The sequence below is a fragment of the Oenanthe melanoleuca genome, chromosome 7 (assembly GCF_029582105.1).
Source record: "Oenanthe melanoleuca isolate GR-GAL-2019-014 chromosome 7, OMel1.0, whole genome shotgun sequence".
Taxonomy (NCBI): Eukaryota; Metazoa; Chordata; class Aves; order Passeriformes; family Muscicapidae; genus Oenanthe; species Oenanthe melanoleuca.
This window is the reverse complement of record NC_079341.1, coordinates 14,011,721-14,027,234: the sequence shown is the minus strand read 5'-3', so window position 1 is coordinate 14,027,234 and position 15,514 is coordinate 14,011,721. Positions and strand designations below refer to the sequence as shown.

Here is a 15,514-nt window from a genome sequence, read left to right as displayed (position 1 = left end):
GGGGTTGGTTTGATTTTTTTCACCTTAAGGTACCTTTTATATATATAAAAAAGAGAAAGAAATTTAACTCTATAATTTCTAAAATTAATTTACAAGATGGTTCTCTGAACAGAAGTATTTTTTTTAAAGAAGAAACTCATTTTTAATATGTCAAAAGCAATTTATAAGGTCCTGGTGGATCTATTTTTAATCAGTTACAATATTGAAATAATTTCAAGATTTCTTTACTATTGCAGATGATAGAAAAGACTTGTTTTACTTGCTCCCAGTATTTAGTTTAGAATTATTTCTATTAATCCTTATTACCTTTGGAATTGCATGTTGCTTTTCCATTTAGTTTACTAATATTCTGTAAGAGTATCTTTTGGAGAAAGTGGCTCTGTTTTCTTCTGGTGAATTCAGGAATATTGGCTTTCCTTGAATCTACTTCCCTTCACCTGGAGACTCCTTCTGAGTGCACTGGGCCAAGGTCTGATGTTGCCCAGACCTGTTGTTCATTTGGGCTAGGAAAAAACAGGGGCTTCAGTCTCTCAGACATCTTGTGGATGTAACCTGGAATTCCACCATTTCAGATTCCTCTGCCCTGGCTGGGGCTTCAGCTGTGTCTGGGTCCACAACCTCCACAGATCCTCTTCTGTTGTTCAGAGCACCAAGAAGGGAAAATCTGCAAGTTGTGACTGTTTCTTACGTACTACAGCTCCAGATTTAACCTCAAGAATGCACTGGTGGCAGAGCAATTTCTGCTGTCAAAAGCATGTTATAAAGAAGAAGGGAAAGGCCATTGGTCACAACAAAATGGAGTTTTAGGCCTGTGCTGGCTGACCCAGTATGTGTGTGGGTACAAACCAACCCCAGAGTTTTCTCTGCGTGCGGAGGTTTGATAATCCCCCTGTAGCCTTAGCTAATTAGCGATATGTTCATAGGAGAGGAGCAGTGTGAGTAATTCTTTCCATTAAAGGAGACCTTGATAGACCTTCCTGTGGGAGTCATGAGCAGAAATTTCAACATTTGGCTTGATGTTAATAGTATGAAAGAAATATCATGGAGACATCAGAAGCATCAGGAAAGCGGGGGATGGGAGAAGGTATCCAATATTTTACAAGGGTGGTGTTAGGGAAAAAACCACCCAAAACTAATTGAAATAAGAAAACTCACCAGTGATTTGTAGAATAGAGCCTCTAGTTACCAAAATGCCTAATTAATTTTCCTTGTTAGAATGCTCATAGCATTAAAACACTACTTTCTCTGAAGTATCACAGTAGCAAATATTGAGATTGCCTAGGTAGATCTTTTAAGTAGGTTGCATTGGCTGGAGGAGTTGAATTTTGTTATCAACAGTGGAAAAAGAAAAGGTAATTGAAAAGGTTTCTTGTGCTTTGGAAATGCCTTCCAAATATTCATTAAACATTTAAGCAACTAAATTTGCAGAATATGTTCCTGACATTGGCACTGGTTCTGTGGTATTTCTCTCATCAGATGGAAGTACTGTGTGTTATGCAGAGTGCATTCATGCATAAACAATATCATTTTCATAAATTAAAACCTCCCCTGCAGAAGGAACATCTGTGCCTGCCTTTGAATAAAAGATGGTGGCATGTGAGTTGCCCCTTGACTGACTAGAAGAATCCTTGTATTTAGGAAGAAGGTGCATAACCAAAAGGCAAGCAAGCCTGGGTCAGCTTTTTCAATTTTACCTGAAAAATCGTCATTCATCCATCCATCCATCCCCCTCGGTTATCTAGGGCACATGTACCTGTATTGCCACTGACTGGGAAAGGTTAATGGGTGCTTGAAAAGTTGCCTTTTGCTTTCTTTCTATTCAGATTCAGCAACAGTCTTCGAGTGTGGAGCTGCAGGCTCTGGCAAAATGCAGGGAGATGCTGCAAAATGCATCAGTCGGCATCTCAATTAAATTTTAGCATGTTTTTAACGGGGAAGCCTGGCAGCAGAGGCTGCTGAACTGCTGGGACAGGTTTGCCATGCTTACACCTTGGACTTCCGTAGCTACAAACACCTTTAAAAGTGACGCCAGAAGCTCGATTTCTCCTGGGGCAAAAAAAAAAAAAAAAAAAAAAAAAAAAAAAAAAAAAAAAAAAGCCCTTATCCATAGGAAAGCGTGTTTACTTTCTGCTAAAACATTATTAAATACCTCCGCTTTTTGACAGGCTTCATATAAAGTATTTCAGGTAATATCTTAAATCTGTTTCTGACGGTCGCAGGCAAAGACCTGTTGATAATTGTTCCTGGTCATTAGGGGAATTGCTCTCCCGCAGGTTGTGTCTCCGGGTTTCCTAAGCCTCGGAATAATCAGTGAAGATTAAAGGAATACGTTTCCCGTCTGGGAAAGGAAGGAACGATGAATCGATAGCGCGGGTCCAGGTCTGCCTGGCCGGGTGGAGAGGGGGGAAGGAAGGCGCACCTGCTGCCGGCGCGCCGGGACCGAAGCGCCCGCTCCCGATGTGTGCGGGGCGGCCGGGGCTGGATGCGGGGCCGGCCGCGGACACCCCGCGGGCCGGGGCTGGCCACGGACACCCCGCGGGCCGGGGCTGGATGCAGAGCTGGCCACGGACACCCCGCGGGCTGGCGCTGGCCACGGACACCCCGCGGGCCGGGGCTGGATGCAGAGCTGGCCACGGACACCCCGCGGGCCGGGGCTGGATGCAGAGCTGGCCACGGACACCCCGCGGGCCGGGGCTGGATGCAGAGCTGGCCGCGGACACCCCGCGGGCCGGGGCCGGACGCGGGGCTCGGGCTGAGCCGCCCCGCGCAGCCCGTGCCGCAGCCGCAGCTCCCAGGCGAACCGCGCTCCTGCCCCGTTCCCCTCGCCCCACAAAATCAGCATTGCAAATAGACGCGTTCGCTGTCAACAAACGAACACCCCCGCCCCGAGAGTCCCGCAAGGTAAGCAAAGAATCCGCGTCCTTTTTTTTTTTTTTTTTTTAGTCCAATTTTATTCTACAAATAATAAGTGTTGCACCTTTCATGAGCTATCCGAATAAAACAATAATCCCATAGGAATTACATACACTAAGAAAAAAAAAATCACATTTAAGGAAAAATGCAACATTCGACCAAATGTTCAATACTATGTTGTTGCCAAAGGATGGATGTTTTTTTTTTCTAAAATCCCAGTGTGCATTACACCATAATATACAGGATTACAAACAAAATTACAGTACAGATTGATTCCAGTTGAACCAGCGTTACATTTCAAACAGCACTTATTCTGGACTGCATTGTACATGCAATAGCTATTGTTCTAATTACGGATTAAATGGTTTGAATTTGTTTCAAGCTACCGTACTAATCGACTACAATAGGTATATAGCCCGACTTTAACAACCTGATTAGATTTCGGTTCGGATTCATAAAATGAGCATATGACAACCACGGATTGTGTGAACATGTATAAAATCATGCATTTATAGCGCCTGGAAACATTAACATCTTCAAGTTATCTTTAAAAAAAAAATAAAACAAAAAAAGAAATCCAACGAACCAAAACCACGGAATGCCAAGGGGTTCAAAGACTAAAAAGAAACAGTGCAAATTGTATGTGATAGTCAAGCAGCTTTCGATTTAAAAAGGGTGTTGGCATTTGCTTATAATCTTTATATACAAGTTTGTGCAAGTAATGTGTTGGAATGATATGTTTTAATAGAAAATAAGTCTATCGTTCTTATATCTTCTCAAGACCTAGGGGATCTGGTTCTTATTGTACGGGAGAAAGGAAAAAGTAACTGGAAAAAAAAAAAGAAAAAAAAAAAAAAAAGAAAAAAAAAAAAGAAAAAAGAGACTTGCATGGGAAAGAAATTGCCCGGATTGTGCATTTTTTTTTCTTCTTCATCTATTTGAAAAGGAAAGAAGTGCTAAGGCAACATAACTTCTCTAAGCACTTTTCTGCTGGTTTAAATTAGTTAAATCATTTTGTATAAATTAGATATAATTCTACCTTTCCAATATGTATAAAAATTGATGAAGCTGCATGGTTTAAAATAGGAAATTCACGTTATAAAAAGTCATTAAAAATTCTGTACAAAATCACAACAAAATAATTCAGCATGGGAAAGGTAACAAGTAGTAAAACGTTGGTTGAAAAATATAGATTTCATATATATTTTGTAATTGGCCCATCGCTAGTTTAAAAATTGCATAGATCCTAATTATTGCTTGTGATTTTGTTATCCCGATCAGGTAATTGACGCGATCCCAGTGCCCCTACCCCAATTTAGAGCGTCGCTCGGAGGAGCGGCAGCAAAGACAGCGGGTGAGCGGGGGGCCCGGCCGGGCTGCCCCTGTAAACAAGGCGGTGCGGGCGGCGGGGCGCGGCTCCCGGCCCTCCTCAGTCGTGGAAGATGGCGTTGAGCTGGGCGCTGAGGACGCGCTCGTGGTGCGGGTGGCCCTCGTAGGGCGCCAGCCCGTCCACCGGGATCTCGCAGCGGGAGGCGGCGGGCGGGAAGATGGCGGCGTGGGCGGGCGCGGCGGCCAGCGCGGCGGCGGCGGCGGGGTAGTGCATGGAGAAGGCGTAGCTCTTGTCGAAGTCGGCGGCCGGCTCGTGCTTGAAGGAGAAGTTGCCGTTCACGCTGAGGGGCGGGCTGAGCGGCCCGTCGAAGGCGGGGCTGGCGCCCTCCGCCAGCCCGCTCTCGAAGAAGGGCTCCAGCGCGGCGCCGTAGGCGTGCGGCGGCTTGAGGTGGAAGAGGTGGGAGCTGTCCATGGTGCCGTAGGGCGGGCTGGGCAAGCCCGGCGACTGGTAGGGGTAGGGATGCGCCGGGAAGGGCGCGCCCGCCGCCGCCGCCACGTGCGGCGGCACCTCCTGGCTCTGCTCCGGGAGGAAAGTCCGCGGGTTGAGCTGCAGGCAGCCGGCCACCAAGTTGGTGGTGGGCTGCGACAGGCCCTTGCAGAGGGTCTGCACGAAGGACACCAGGTCCGGGCTCTTGCCCGAGCGGAGGATCTCGGAGAGCGCCCAGATGTAGTTCTTGGCCAGGCGCAGGGTCTCGATCTTGGAGAGCTTCTGCGTCTTGGAGTAGCAGGGCACCACCTTGCGCAGGTTGTCCAGGGCCGCGTTCAGCCCGTGCATGCGGTTGCGCTCCCGGGCATTGGCCTTCATGCGCCGCAGCTTGAACCGCTCCATGCGCGCCTTGGTCATCTTCTTCTTCTTGGGGCCCCGCCTCTTGGGCTTCTGGTCGTCGTCTTCCTCCTCCTCCTCTTCCTCCTCCTCTTCGTCCAAGTCGTCCTCCTCGTCCTCCTCCTCTCCGTTCCGCAGCGAGTCCTCCTCGGCCTCGGCGTGCAGAGCCTCCAGGTCCTCCTCCTTCTTGTCCGCCTCGTGCTCCTCGTCCTGGGAGCTGAGGCACTCGTCCGTCCAGCTCGGGGGGCCCTGCGGCTGGGGCTCGCCCATCAGCCCGCTCTCGCTGTACGACTTGGTCATGGTGAGCCTCTGCATCGCGGAGGAGACAGAAAAGAGACGTGTCAGCACCCGGAGCAGCCACCCGCGGGGAGAAGTTGCCCGCGCTTCGCTCCCCGGTCCCACCACCCCCTCCCGAGGGAAGCCCTGGACTCCCCACCGTGCCAGGGCAAACTTTTAATTGTCTACGCGTTTCTGCCTTGTAATTAAGTTGACATATGTTCAGATACCATTATGTAACTCGCCGATATTAGCGGGGAATATAAGTAGATTATGCGTGTGGAAGGCAGCCCGAGCGGCACGACGCAAGTGGACCAAGCGAGTGGGTTGGTTTGTTTTGTTTCGGAAAAAAAAAATTCTCAAACATTTTTACCGAATAGGGGAAGGCGGACACAAGGCACCTGCAGGGACGGATGGCTCCTGTGACTACCGTCCCCGCCGCTCTCCGCGGCTCCCCCTTGCCGCTTCCTTGCGTGGGGCTTGTGCCGCCCCAGCGGGCACCCAGCACCTGCTCCCCGGTCCCGCCTTCGTCCCCAGGACCGTCACTGGGTGCCCGCGGCGGGGCTGCGCACCCTGCCCGCGGTAACAGGTGCGGCATTGGCCCCGGCTCCCCGGCTCCGCCGTCTCTCTGTTGCAAACGAGCATCGCTCCCCCCGGTCCCCGCGGGGACCTTTCGTGTGGGGCTGCGACCGCCCCCCGGTAGCGTCGGGCACACCGGGAAGAAACAATGCCGCACGCCCGCCGAGGCGCAGCCTGCGCTGGGACCGTGGCGATCGCGCTCCGCGGAGGAAAGGGAGCCGAAAGTTCGGAGGTGCATCGGTGGAAGCACATCAGCATATGTGATGCGCGTCTGTATAAGCGGACGCACAGATACATATTTATATTTGTGTATGGACGCATATACACATTTACATATATATGTACACACATATGTATGTGTGCCTGTATGGATGGATACAGGTGCGCCCGCTCACACCCGCAGGAACGACCGCAAGTGACAATAAACCTGCGGCCGTTCCGGCAGAGGCAGATCCCGTCCGCCCCGACCTCGCAGGGTGCTCTCCCACCCCGGCAGCCGCCGCGAGCCCTTTTTCCGGGGTAAAACACGGTTTCCCGTTACCTCCGTTGCTCAGCCTCTCCTGCGCGGTGACGGTCTCATAACCCCGGCACAGCTCTCCGTGCGAGGGCGCCGCGCGTGTGAATGTGCGTGCGCGGTGTTTTTTTTGCCGAGGTTGCCCAGCGCCGGGCTCCCCCCGTTATATAGCGGGACGGAGGATGCGCGGCGGGGGCCGGCACCGGGACCCGGGCCCCGCCGGCCGCCGCGCCCCGCGCGCCTGCGCCCCGCCCCGCGCCCCGCCCCGCCCGGTGGCACGCGCCATATGGCCGCGCACGTCAGGCGCGCGGCGCCCCCCCCACGTGACGCGCCTTATTTGTATGCGGCCGCGCGCCCGCCCGCGGAGCCGCCACGCCCGCGCTGACCCGCGGGCCGCGCCATCTGTCACCGCCCGGCCGCCCGCACACCGCCGCGCACCGCCGCACACCGCTCAGCACCGCTCAGCACCGCTCAGCGCACCGCTCAGCACCGCTCACACACCGCTCACACACCGCTCACCACCGCTGCACCGCTCACACACCGCCGCACACCGCTCACACACCGCCACACACCGCTCACACCGCTCAGCACACCGCTCCCACACCGCTCAGCACCGCTCACACACCGCCGCACCGCTCACACACCGCCGCACACCGCTCACACACCGCCGCACACCGCTCCGCACCGCGCCCAGCGCCCGCCCGCCGCGCCGCATTGTTCCCATTGTTCTGGGGGGAGGGTCCCCGCCGCCCCCCCGTCCATCTCCTAACGGGCGCCGCTGACCCCCGGTGATTCCCTGTCACGGTCCCTGCCGCTCTCGCCCCCTCTCTTTCCCCGCTTTTCGCGGTGCTGGGGAAAACGGGCGTCCCGGCGCTGCTGTGACACAAGCACACACACGGCTCCCGGTCTGTCCCAAAGCCCGGTGGGAATACTGCCGGTTAACGGGAAGTTTGGAGGAAAGACGCCGAGCGGGGTGGTTTTGGAGTCCTTAAACGCCTCGGCGGAGTTTGCAAAGGCCGCTGAACCTTAGGGATGCTCTTTAAGGAGGGACATAGCCCCCTCGCATGATAGCTGTGCTACCGCCCCTCATTATCCGGATATTTGTTCAATAAAATAAAATTATTTTCGCCTCTTGAGGCTTTAAATGCGAAACAAATAATTCCGCCCTAAGGAGATGGATTTGGAAAATAATTTTCCAGGTCGGGTTGTTCCTAAAATGTTTCTCTCCTGTTGGTGACCTACATAGCCCGAGGCCGGCGGGGCAGCAGGAGGGGACTCCGGGGATGTTCTCGGTAATCGAACACGGAGGGCAACCGGCTACTTTTTGTTATTTCAGAGCTGGCCGGTTCTCCGCGGGCAGCGAGGGCCAGCAGCGCGGTGTGTTCCAGGTCCGGCGGTGGGGCTGGAGCGGGGCACCCGCGGGTCACCGGCGGCTGCGGCCCTTCGCGGGGCACGGAGGGGAGAAAAGCACCGGCCCCGAGCCGCTGATGGATAGCCCCTGCCCGTGGCGAGCCTTCTCTGGGCACAGAGGTGCCCTTGGGCCAGGGTCCGGGAGCGTGCCCGTGCCCGGGGCGGCTGGGCCGGGCCAGCGGCCCCCGAGAGATCGCGACCCCATTAACGGGAGCTGCCGGGGCAGCCGCGCTGCCGGAACGGGCGCGTTTTGGGGGCGGAGAGGCTCGAACCGGTTTGGAGAGCGCAGGAGAGAGATGGGTCCGGTCCAGCCCTGTCTTGGGTGCTGGAAAATGTCCCTTTGAATGGGACTGTCTGTGAATACACCCGGGAATGTGGGGCTCTGGGAAACACTAGGAAAAAATATTGGGAGGAGGGCACTGGCAGAAAACTGGATCTCGGGAAGCGGTGAGAGCTTTGGGGTGCTTCTGGGTGTGATCAACACAGTCATCTTCCCTAGGAGCAAAATAAAATCAACACGTTGTCGACTGGCAGGTAACTAGAGAGACAAATAAAGGAGCAGGCAGTCGGACAGAGGGGTTTAAACCCACTGAGCCCGGCTCGTTCCGTCCCAGTGGGTTGTGGCGAGGGGACACGCGTGAATAGCCGGGCCGACAGGTCCGAGGCGCTGCTCCGTGCCGCCCGTCGGGGCCGGGGCCGGGGCCGGGCTCGGGGCTCTCTGCCGCTCCGCCTTCATCCTTCCCGCTGCTTCGGCCCTGCTGCTTCTCCCGGTCTCCCAGGCAGTCGGCTCTGCCTCCCCTACTCGGGCCGTCCCCTGGCTCAACGGCTCCAGTTTCCCACCTTCCCTGTTTCTCCTCTTCCCCCCGCCGCTTGATTTTATTGCTCCAAGCGTGTCTTTTTTTTTTCTCTCTGACCTACAGACTCCTCCTTCTCCATCTGGCTTCTAATTCGGCTTCTGTTTATTTTTCCTCCCGAATCCTTTGGTTTTCTTTCCCCTCTCTATTTTTTAAAATTATATTTCAAATTTTTCCTTTTGCCTTTCCTTTCCCCTGTCTTTTTAATTTCTCTTTTTCCCCTTTACTTTTATTTTCTTTTCCTTTTCTTTTTCCTCGCTGCCCTCCCTCCCTCGCCCCCTTCCCGCCCCCTCCCCTCCTCCCGCGGCGCGGCACGCGAACCGCACGCGTCCCAACAAAGCTGCGCCGGCCGGGCCGCCCCCGCTCCCGCCCCAGCTGCTGCCCCGGCCCTGGCGGGGGGCGGGAGCGCTCCCGGGGCCGCCTGGGGCCCGCCGCGGCTGCGGCCAGCGCGGCCCCTCCGCGGGTGGCCGCTGGGGCCGAGCCCCGTCCCAGCCGGGCGGGAGGGGGGCTTCTTGCGGGGGCAGCGGCGCTGTGGAAACGCCTTGCAGTTGTCCGGAGCGCGAAATCCGCTCCCGATGAAATCTCTTGGGTTTGCGGCATTATCTTAATTAAGATAATTGATTCATATTGCACCTGCGAGAGTGCGGGGAAAAGATGCCTCCCCAAATAGCTTGGAGCTATTGGAGAGAGGAAGCCGCGCTTATAATTGAGCGAGTGATTTACTGCCCGGGCTCTCTCCTTTCGCTGCCAGGTTTCCCGTTCTCTCCTCTCCAGAGAGGTGCTCACACAACACGCGAGGGTTATCCTGAACCAAAACAGAGAAGGGAAAGCGTCTCTCCCCGCTGTCTGTCCTGTCCCTCCGTCCCAGCGCACCGCACCGTGGGGTCGGGCTCGGGAAGGGCGGCTTGTGCTTGCCCGCGGTGCTCCCCGCTCGCCCACTCACAGCTGCGGGCACAGGAGGGGACGGGAGGAGAGCGCAGCCCCTCCGCCCGGGTGGCTCCGGGCTGTGGCAGCCTGCTCCGGTGCGTGGCTCGGCAATCTCCGCCGGAGAACAACGCTCCGAGCCGCCGCTCCGGTACCGGTTCGGTGCGGGGCGAGACTGCTCTGCGCTTCGCAGCGTCTCTCTAGGATACAATGTGCATCTGGGCTCGAAAATTGGTACGGCTCGTTAAGGTGCCTTCTCCGCTCTTTCCCCCCTTAAAACTCGGTGTATTAATTTTATTGAGCCTTTCCCCGCTAGATAAATGCTGTTGTTACTTTAATTCTATAAATGTAAACTTCTATTTAGTTAATGGAAAATACATCACCACCAAGGTTTAATTATCAGCTTTTAAAATTACTCTTTTAGTCAAGTGCACACAATTATGAAATCACAATAGATTTAAAATATAATTCAAATTGATTAAAAAAAAAAAACAAATCAGAGAAGTACGTACCATTAAAGCAAATGTCTAAATTGTATTGGTAGGCTGGCTACCGCCTGAGCTACCGTTTAAATAGCGTCAGCAGTCTTTGCTATCGGTGTCAAACCACCTCTGTTATTAGGAAAAAGGATTCTTATCAGAAGGGATTTAGATGCTGTTGTAACTGCAAAATCTAATTATTTTTGATCCAGGCATTTACCCCCAGAGTCCCACCTTGTTTAAATAAAGTGTTTTCTTTCCTCTTGAACAAATGCATTTCCATTTGAATTAAATATTGATAATTTGACCTTTTAGTTCCTTTAACTAATCAAAAGGAAAAAAAAATTCCAAATGTAGATCCTAGTGCCTTGCCCTAGTGGGTCTTTCCGCTTGAATAGACACTGAGATTAAATGAGTCAAACTTCCTCTTTCATTGCACTCTCTTTGCACTAATTGCTTATGCAAAAATGCAGATTTGTATTAATTAGTAACTCCACTGATTAGTTCGGTGGTATTTTCACGTAATAAATCATGCTGCAGACACGATTTTTGGCACATCCCCAGTAGTGGCTCAGGATGCAATAAGTTTTCCATATTAAATAAAATCTTAGCCTAAATCTACCTTTTCGTTGCAGGTACACTGTGTACCACCTGCTGTACGCACCTGCTACGGGAAATTGCCTTCTGTCCCTGGCAAGCCTCTTTCCTTGATAATGCACTCCTCTTCACAGGGTGTAGACTTTAAAATGGGACACATGAATCAAAGAAGGAGAGAAATCTGATGTTATTTTTAACCCTTTCGAATGAATAAAGCTCGTTTTTAAGGGGATGAAAGATACATGTATCTATGTAAGATACATGTAACTCTACACCAATGTAGAATTGTTTTCCTTTTCTTTCCTATGCCCAGCCACATTATCTCCTTTTACACCATTCACTGTGTGCCCAAATTATCAAATCCAAGCCCATTTTTATTTTGTACAATTATTTATCTTTCCTTGAGCTGCAGAGGCTGAACTTCTACAAGCACCACACTTGTTAACTGGAGCTCACATCTCAGTTGGATGTGAGGCCTCAGCAGCAGCAGGACTCCACAGCATCTCCAATGGTATCTGCACGGTACCAATCCCATCCCCTCTTGCTTGTATTGTGAAACCTCTATAAAAGTCTCTCTACATCACACACAGGCTGATGCACAACCTCCAGCAGCTGAGATCTCCGTGTGAAAAACCTTTCCCAATTCTTTCTAAAATCATCCTAGATATAACCCTTCTCCTGGTTCCCTCAGGCTGAGTGGTTTATACTTCACACCGTGTCCTCCAGAAAGGCTGCACAAGGCAGTGCTGTGATATTTACAACAAATAATGTCAATTGGTGCAGTGCTTGTTAAAAAGAATACGAGGCTCTAAAGGAATATAAAAGATGATGACACTGGTGTAATTTCCTAACAGATGATACTTTCAAGGGCAGACCCTGACCAGTCTTTGCCTCTTTTCTCTAAAACTCTCTAAGCAGGACTGTTGCCACAAACACACTTGCAGGATCTGGCCTTTGGCCTCAGTCTAAGCAGTGCAATGGGGTGGAAGAGCATCAAACACAGGTGCCAGCAGATTATCCAAAGCTTTCCTGAGATTAAAATCTTGTCTCAATATGAGTTATTGCATATTCTCTAAATAGAAATCTCCTTAGTGGTGGCTTTAAAAGGTCTGCTTTTTTTTCCTCTGAGAGAAAATAGCAGTTGAACCCCAGGCTGTGCACATAAAAGCTTAAGGGTTTGTTCCCTATGGCCATCCAATCTGAACATTTTACCAACATTATGCACTTCCTAGAAAAGATATTGCTTCTGTTAGTGTTCCTTTATAGAAGAAAGTTAAAGCCAAAACTCTCTTAAAGGGGTTATACACAAAAATGGTCCTGATTAATCTCAGAACATGGTTACTTGTTTAAGCAATAACCTGAGAACAAAACAAGAAAGATTAAAACAATGATCCACAGGGATGGAAAAAGAGATTCAAATAATCATTAAATCTTATTACATAATGCGGCTTTGTTTTTACCTCTTGGAGTGAGTTCACACCTGGATCTGTGCTCTAAGTGCTCCACAGTGAGCTGGGCATGATGGAGAGTCATTTACCATCACAGTGCAGGGTAACCTCTACAGCTGTACAACAGAAATAATCAACTGAAACTCTTGCTAAGAATTTCGAGTGCATATGAGGATATTCTTAGTTATACACATCACCACATTTTAAGAGACTGCCTTCCTCTGCCGTTCCTGTCACCGTTCCCTTTTTACCCCCATGATTATCACTGTCAGCTCACAGCATTGTGCCAAGTGCCTAAGAGTGTGTGTCATCACTTGTGACTGCTTTTCAGAGATGCTCCTGGGACAGTAACTATCCCAGCTGTGTGTGTGATTATCCCAAATCTACACTGACATGATGTGCTCTTTCTCTGTCTATTGAGGGGGTCTCATCCTCTAATCCACAAAGGACAGGATACGCATTAAATAGCACATTTTTTTACCTTCTTTCACTGAAAAGATACACTTGAAACGTGGTGTCTTGTCATCCAAAAAAAGTATTTTTGTTCTTATATCACTTCCTGCAGAGTGTGATTTTATTGCCCTCCATCAGCTGGGGGCAATCTTCAAATTCAGCTACAGGTGGTATGGATATATCAAGGCTCTAGGGCTGAAACCAAGCACAACATAGACATAAATATACTGTGTTCTAAGGACTTTCCAAGACAATTGTCCATGAGGATCAAAAATATGTCCAAACCCCAAAATATTTTATTGTAAGTTCTTGTGCAAAATTAACTTTCTGTGATCTTTCAGTTGGGAAGATGCAAGCCTTGTTGAGGTGCTCAGTGTCAGAGAACAGGTGGCTGTGACTCTAAGTGATTGTGGGAGCAGTGTGGACAAGCCTGAAAAAAGCAGTAGATGAGGAATGATCTCCCCACTGTAGCCTGCAAGGTGCCTTTTGGCTTGCTCTAGTGGAGTTATGGCATGAGCAGCCAGCTAAGGATGTTCTGGCTGGAGTAATCTTGCAGAGAGACATCCTAAATTCTGAGCTTTAGTCCACAGCTCTAGGTGGGAGTATTTCTGAGGTGCTGGGTCTGAAGTTCTGTGCCACAATGCACACTCACTTCTCTCATGTACCAGGTAAATCTTTCCTATTAATTTGTGATGACTCTTGACCAGGAAAACATTTTTCTTTGCTAGTCATCTTCTGAGCCCAGAGGAAAGTATGTCTTGAGAACCTGTAGCTCTCTCATCTGGCTTAGTCCTTCTGTCAGAGTTTTTTACTCAGTGCTGAACCTTTGCTTGGTTTATGTGGATTCCCTGGAGAGGAGGAGCATGCTTGCAAATCACTGTTTTCCCTACAACTGAGCTCCAGTTACATGCCACTATGATAATATAAATATTTACTCATTTTGTCCCTCTTCACCCCTGCAAGTGGATAAGAGCATCTGGCCCTTTGTTAGAAGTTTATTGTCAGTTTGCTAGAACATCCAGTTGTTTATGTTCACTTGAACAAGAGCACATAAATAACCCTTGTCTCCACTGCTTTGTAGAGTGGAATCATAGTTGAAAGGGAGTGTTAAACCTCTCCTTCCAACAGGAGTGGAGACCTCTCACCTGGTCATTCTTCAGGTGGCTTGCAGATCTGTAGTTGACAATTTCACATGTGAAGCCATGGAGAAGAAATATATGATTTTTTTTTTCCGTATATTTATCCTCTGACTTCATGCTGTGGTATTTACAAAATCTTTTTGGCAACACAAAAAACCCTAAAAACCAATGACAAGGCAATGGAGAATGAGATCTAGCACTTCTTAAACTGACTGTAAAAAAAACACTGGTGAAAGCAGAAATACAGACTATAACATTAAGATGTATTTTTTAAAGATCTGTTTCAAACTGTCATCTGTAGTTCTTCTATATTCATGTCATCTCTAGATAGACTGATGCTTTGTAAAATTATCAGTAAAGAGAATGACTACATATTCTTTCCACAATTAATTTAAATGTTACAGTTGTCCAGGATTGAAAAGCAACTGTCAGCAGGGTTGTTTGTTTTTGTTTGGTTTTCTTTTAAACTGGGGTCAAGGTTCACAACAGCAAGAATCTCTACCTCTGATAGATCAATATTTCTAAAATGATTTATTATTGAAAGGGTTGGCAATTCCATTTGGTGTCAGGCATACGCTCAAGTGTAATTTATAATCCATTTCTTCTACTGTAGATCCACAAGTAGTTATAAGTTTCTTGGATGACCTCGATTTCAAATTTTCTGTTGAAAGTTTGGGGCAGCTCATTCAGTATGCTGGGAGCTGTGAAGGGGAAGGAGCAGTAGTGAGGAGTCAGCCTGGCCAATGTTTGGCAGCACTGTTGTATTCTCACCCTTGGATTAAGGACTGGGAAAATGAGCCCGAGTGTGACAATGCAGGTGCATGTAGCACTTGAGGGCTCAGTAAAAGCCATGTGGTTACTGCAGGGCATTGTGTCACCGTGTGTCACAGGTGATGCTGTTCAGGGTGGGAAGGCTCACTCCCTCTGCCTGCTTTCCTATTTCCCTCTTCCCTTTGCTCTTGTTCATGTAATCTGCCCCATCCTCTGATACAGATCTGGAGTTTGTGAGACTCAGTTTAGAAAACTCTTTTTTCACTGTGCTATTATATTTACGATATTTTTGTCCTTTCCTCATTTTTAGCTTTGTAGCAATGGCAGAAGGGAAGTCCTGAGATGTCTTCAGTGAAGCTGAAATCTCCCTGGATGGCTTAAACCCATGTCACCCTACCCATTGCACTGTCCATCTGCAACAGGTTTTCTTCTCACTCCAAGTTAACCCCAGAGTGTTCCCTGTGCTCATTCACCCTGAAGAAGAGACACACAGTCCTGCTTAGATCTACATTTTCAGTTTGAAGAGATGGCAGCTTTCGTTTATCTGGCCAATAGAATTGTTTTAGTCAGCAATCAAACTAAGAAGGAGATATCCAGCCAAGCACTGATGTTCTTTAAGACCAGGTTGAAGGGAATTCTGTAAAAAGATTCACACCAATATTTGGTAAAAAAACAGACAAGAGTCTGTATCAGGCTCAGAGAAGGAGACATTCAGTGTCCATCACTAGTGGTACAGGAATTAATGCACCAACCATCAGAAGCTTGCTTCTAACCACCTTAATGGTAACATTTATTTGATTTAAAAAATTCTAATTTTCTATGAATCCCTTTTACAAAGGATTGAAATTGTTAAATAGGCTTTATGCTAAAGTTAACTTAAGCAAGGCTTTGCTTTGCTTTGTATCCAGTTAAGTGCAACAGAACATATCTTCATTTCTTTGCATT

General features: G+C 49.5%; 1 protein-coding gene across 2 annotated transcripts; it reads right to left on the bottom strand.

Annotated features, from left to right (window-relative positions):
- Positions 1–2,947: 2,947 nt before the first annotated feature.
- On the bottom strand, positions 2,948–6,609 carry NEUROD1 (neuronal differentiation 1). 2 transcript variants are annotated; one of them, XM_056496358.1, is made up of 2 exons: positions 6,522–6,609; positions 2,948–5,434 (listed from the first exon to the last, which is right to left on the bottom strand). In XM_056496358.1, exon 2 carries the CDS (start codon positions 5,423–5,425, stop codon positions 4,343–4,345), a length of 1,083 nt encoding a protein of 360 aa, XP_056352333.1. In that variant the 5' UTR covers positions 5,426–5,434; positions 6,522–6,609; the 3' UTR covers positions 2,948–4,342. The 2 variants fall into 2 exon arrangements, with proteins under 2 accessions (XP_056352333.1, XP_056352332.1); XM_056496357.1 differs by lacking the exon at positions 6,522–6,609 and having other exon boundaries at positions 2,948–5,440.
- Positions 6,610–15,514: the final 8,905 nt, after the last annotated feature.

Excerpts from the sequence above, each read along its gene's own strand:
- NEUROD1 (XM_056496357.1), bottom strand. The coding sequence starts at position 5,440 with ATGCAGAGGCTCACCATGACCAAGTCGTACAGCGAGAGCGGGCTGATG.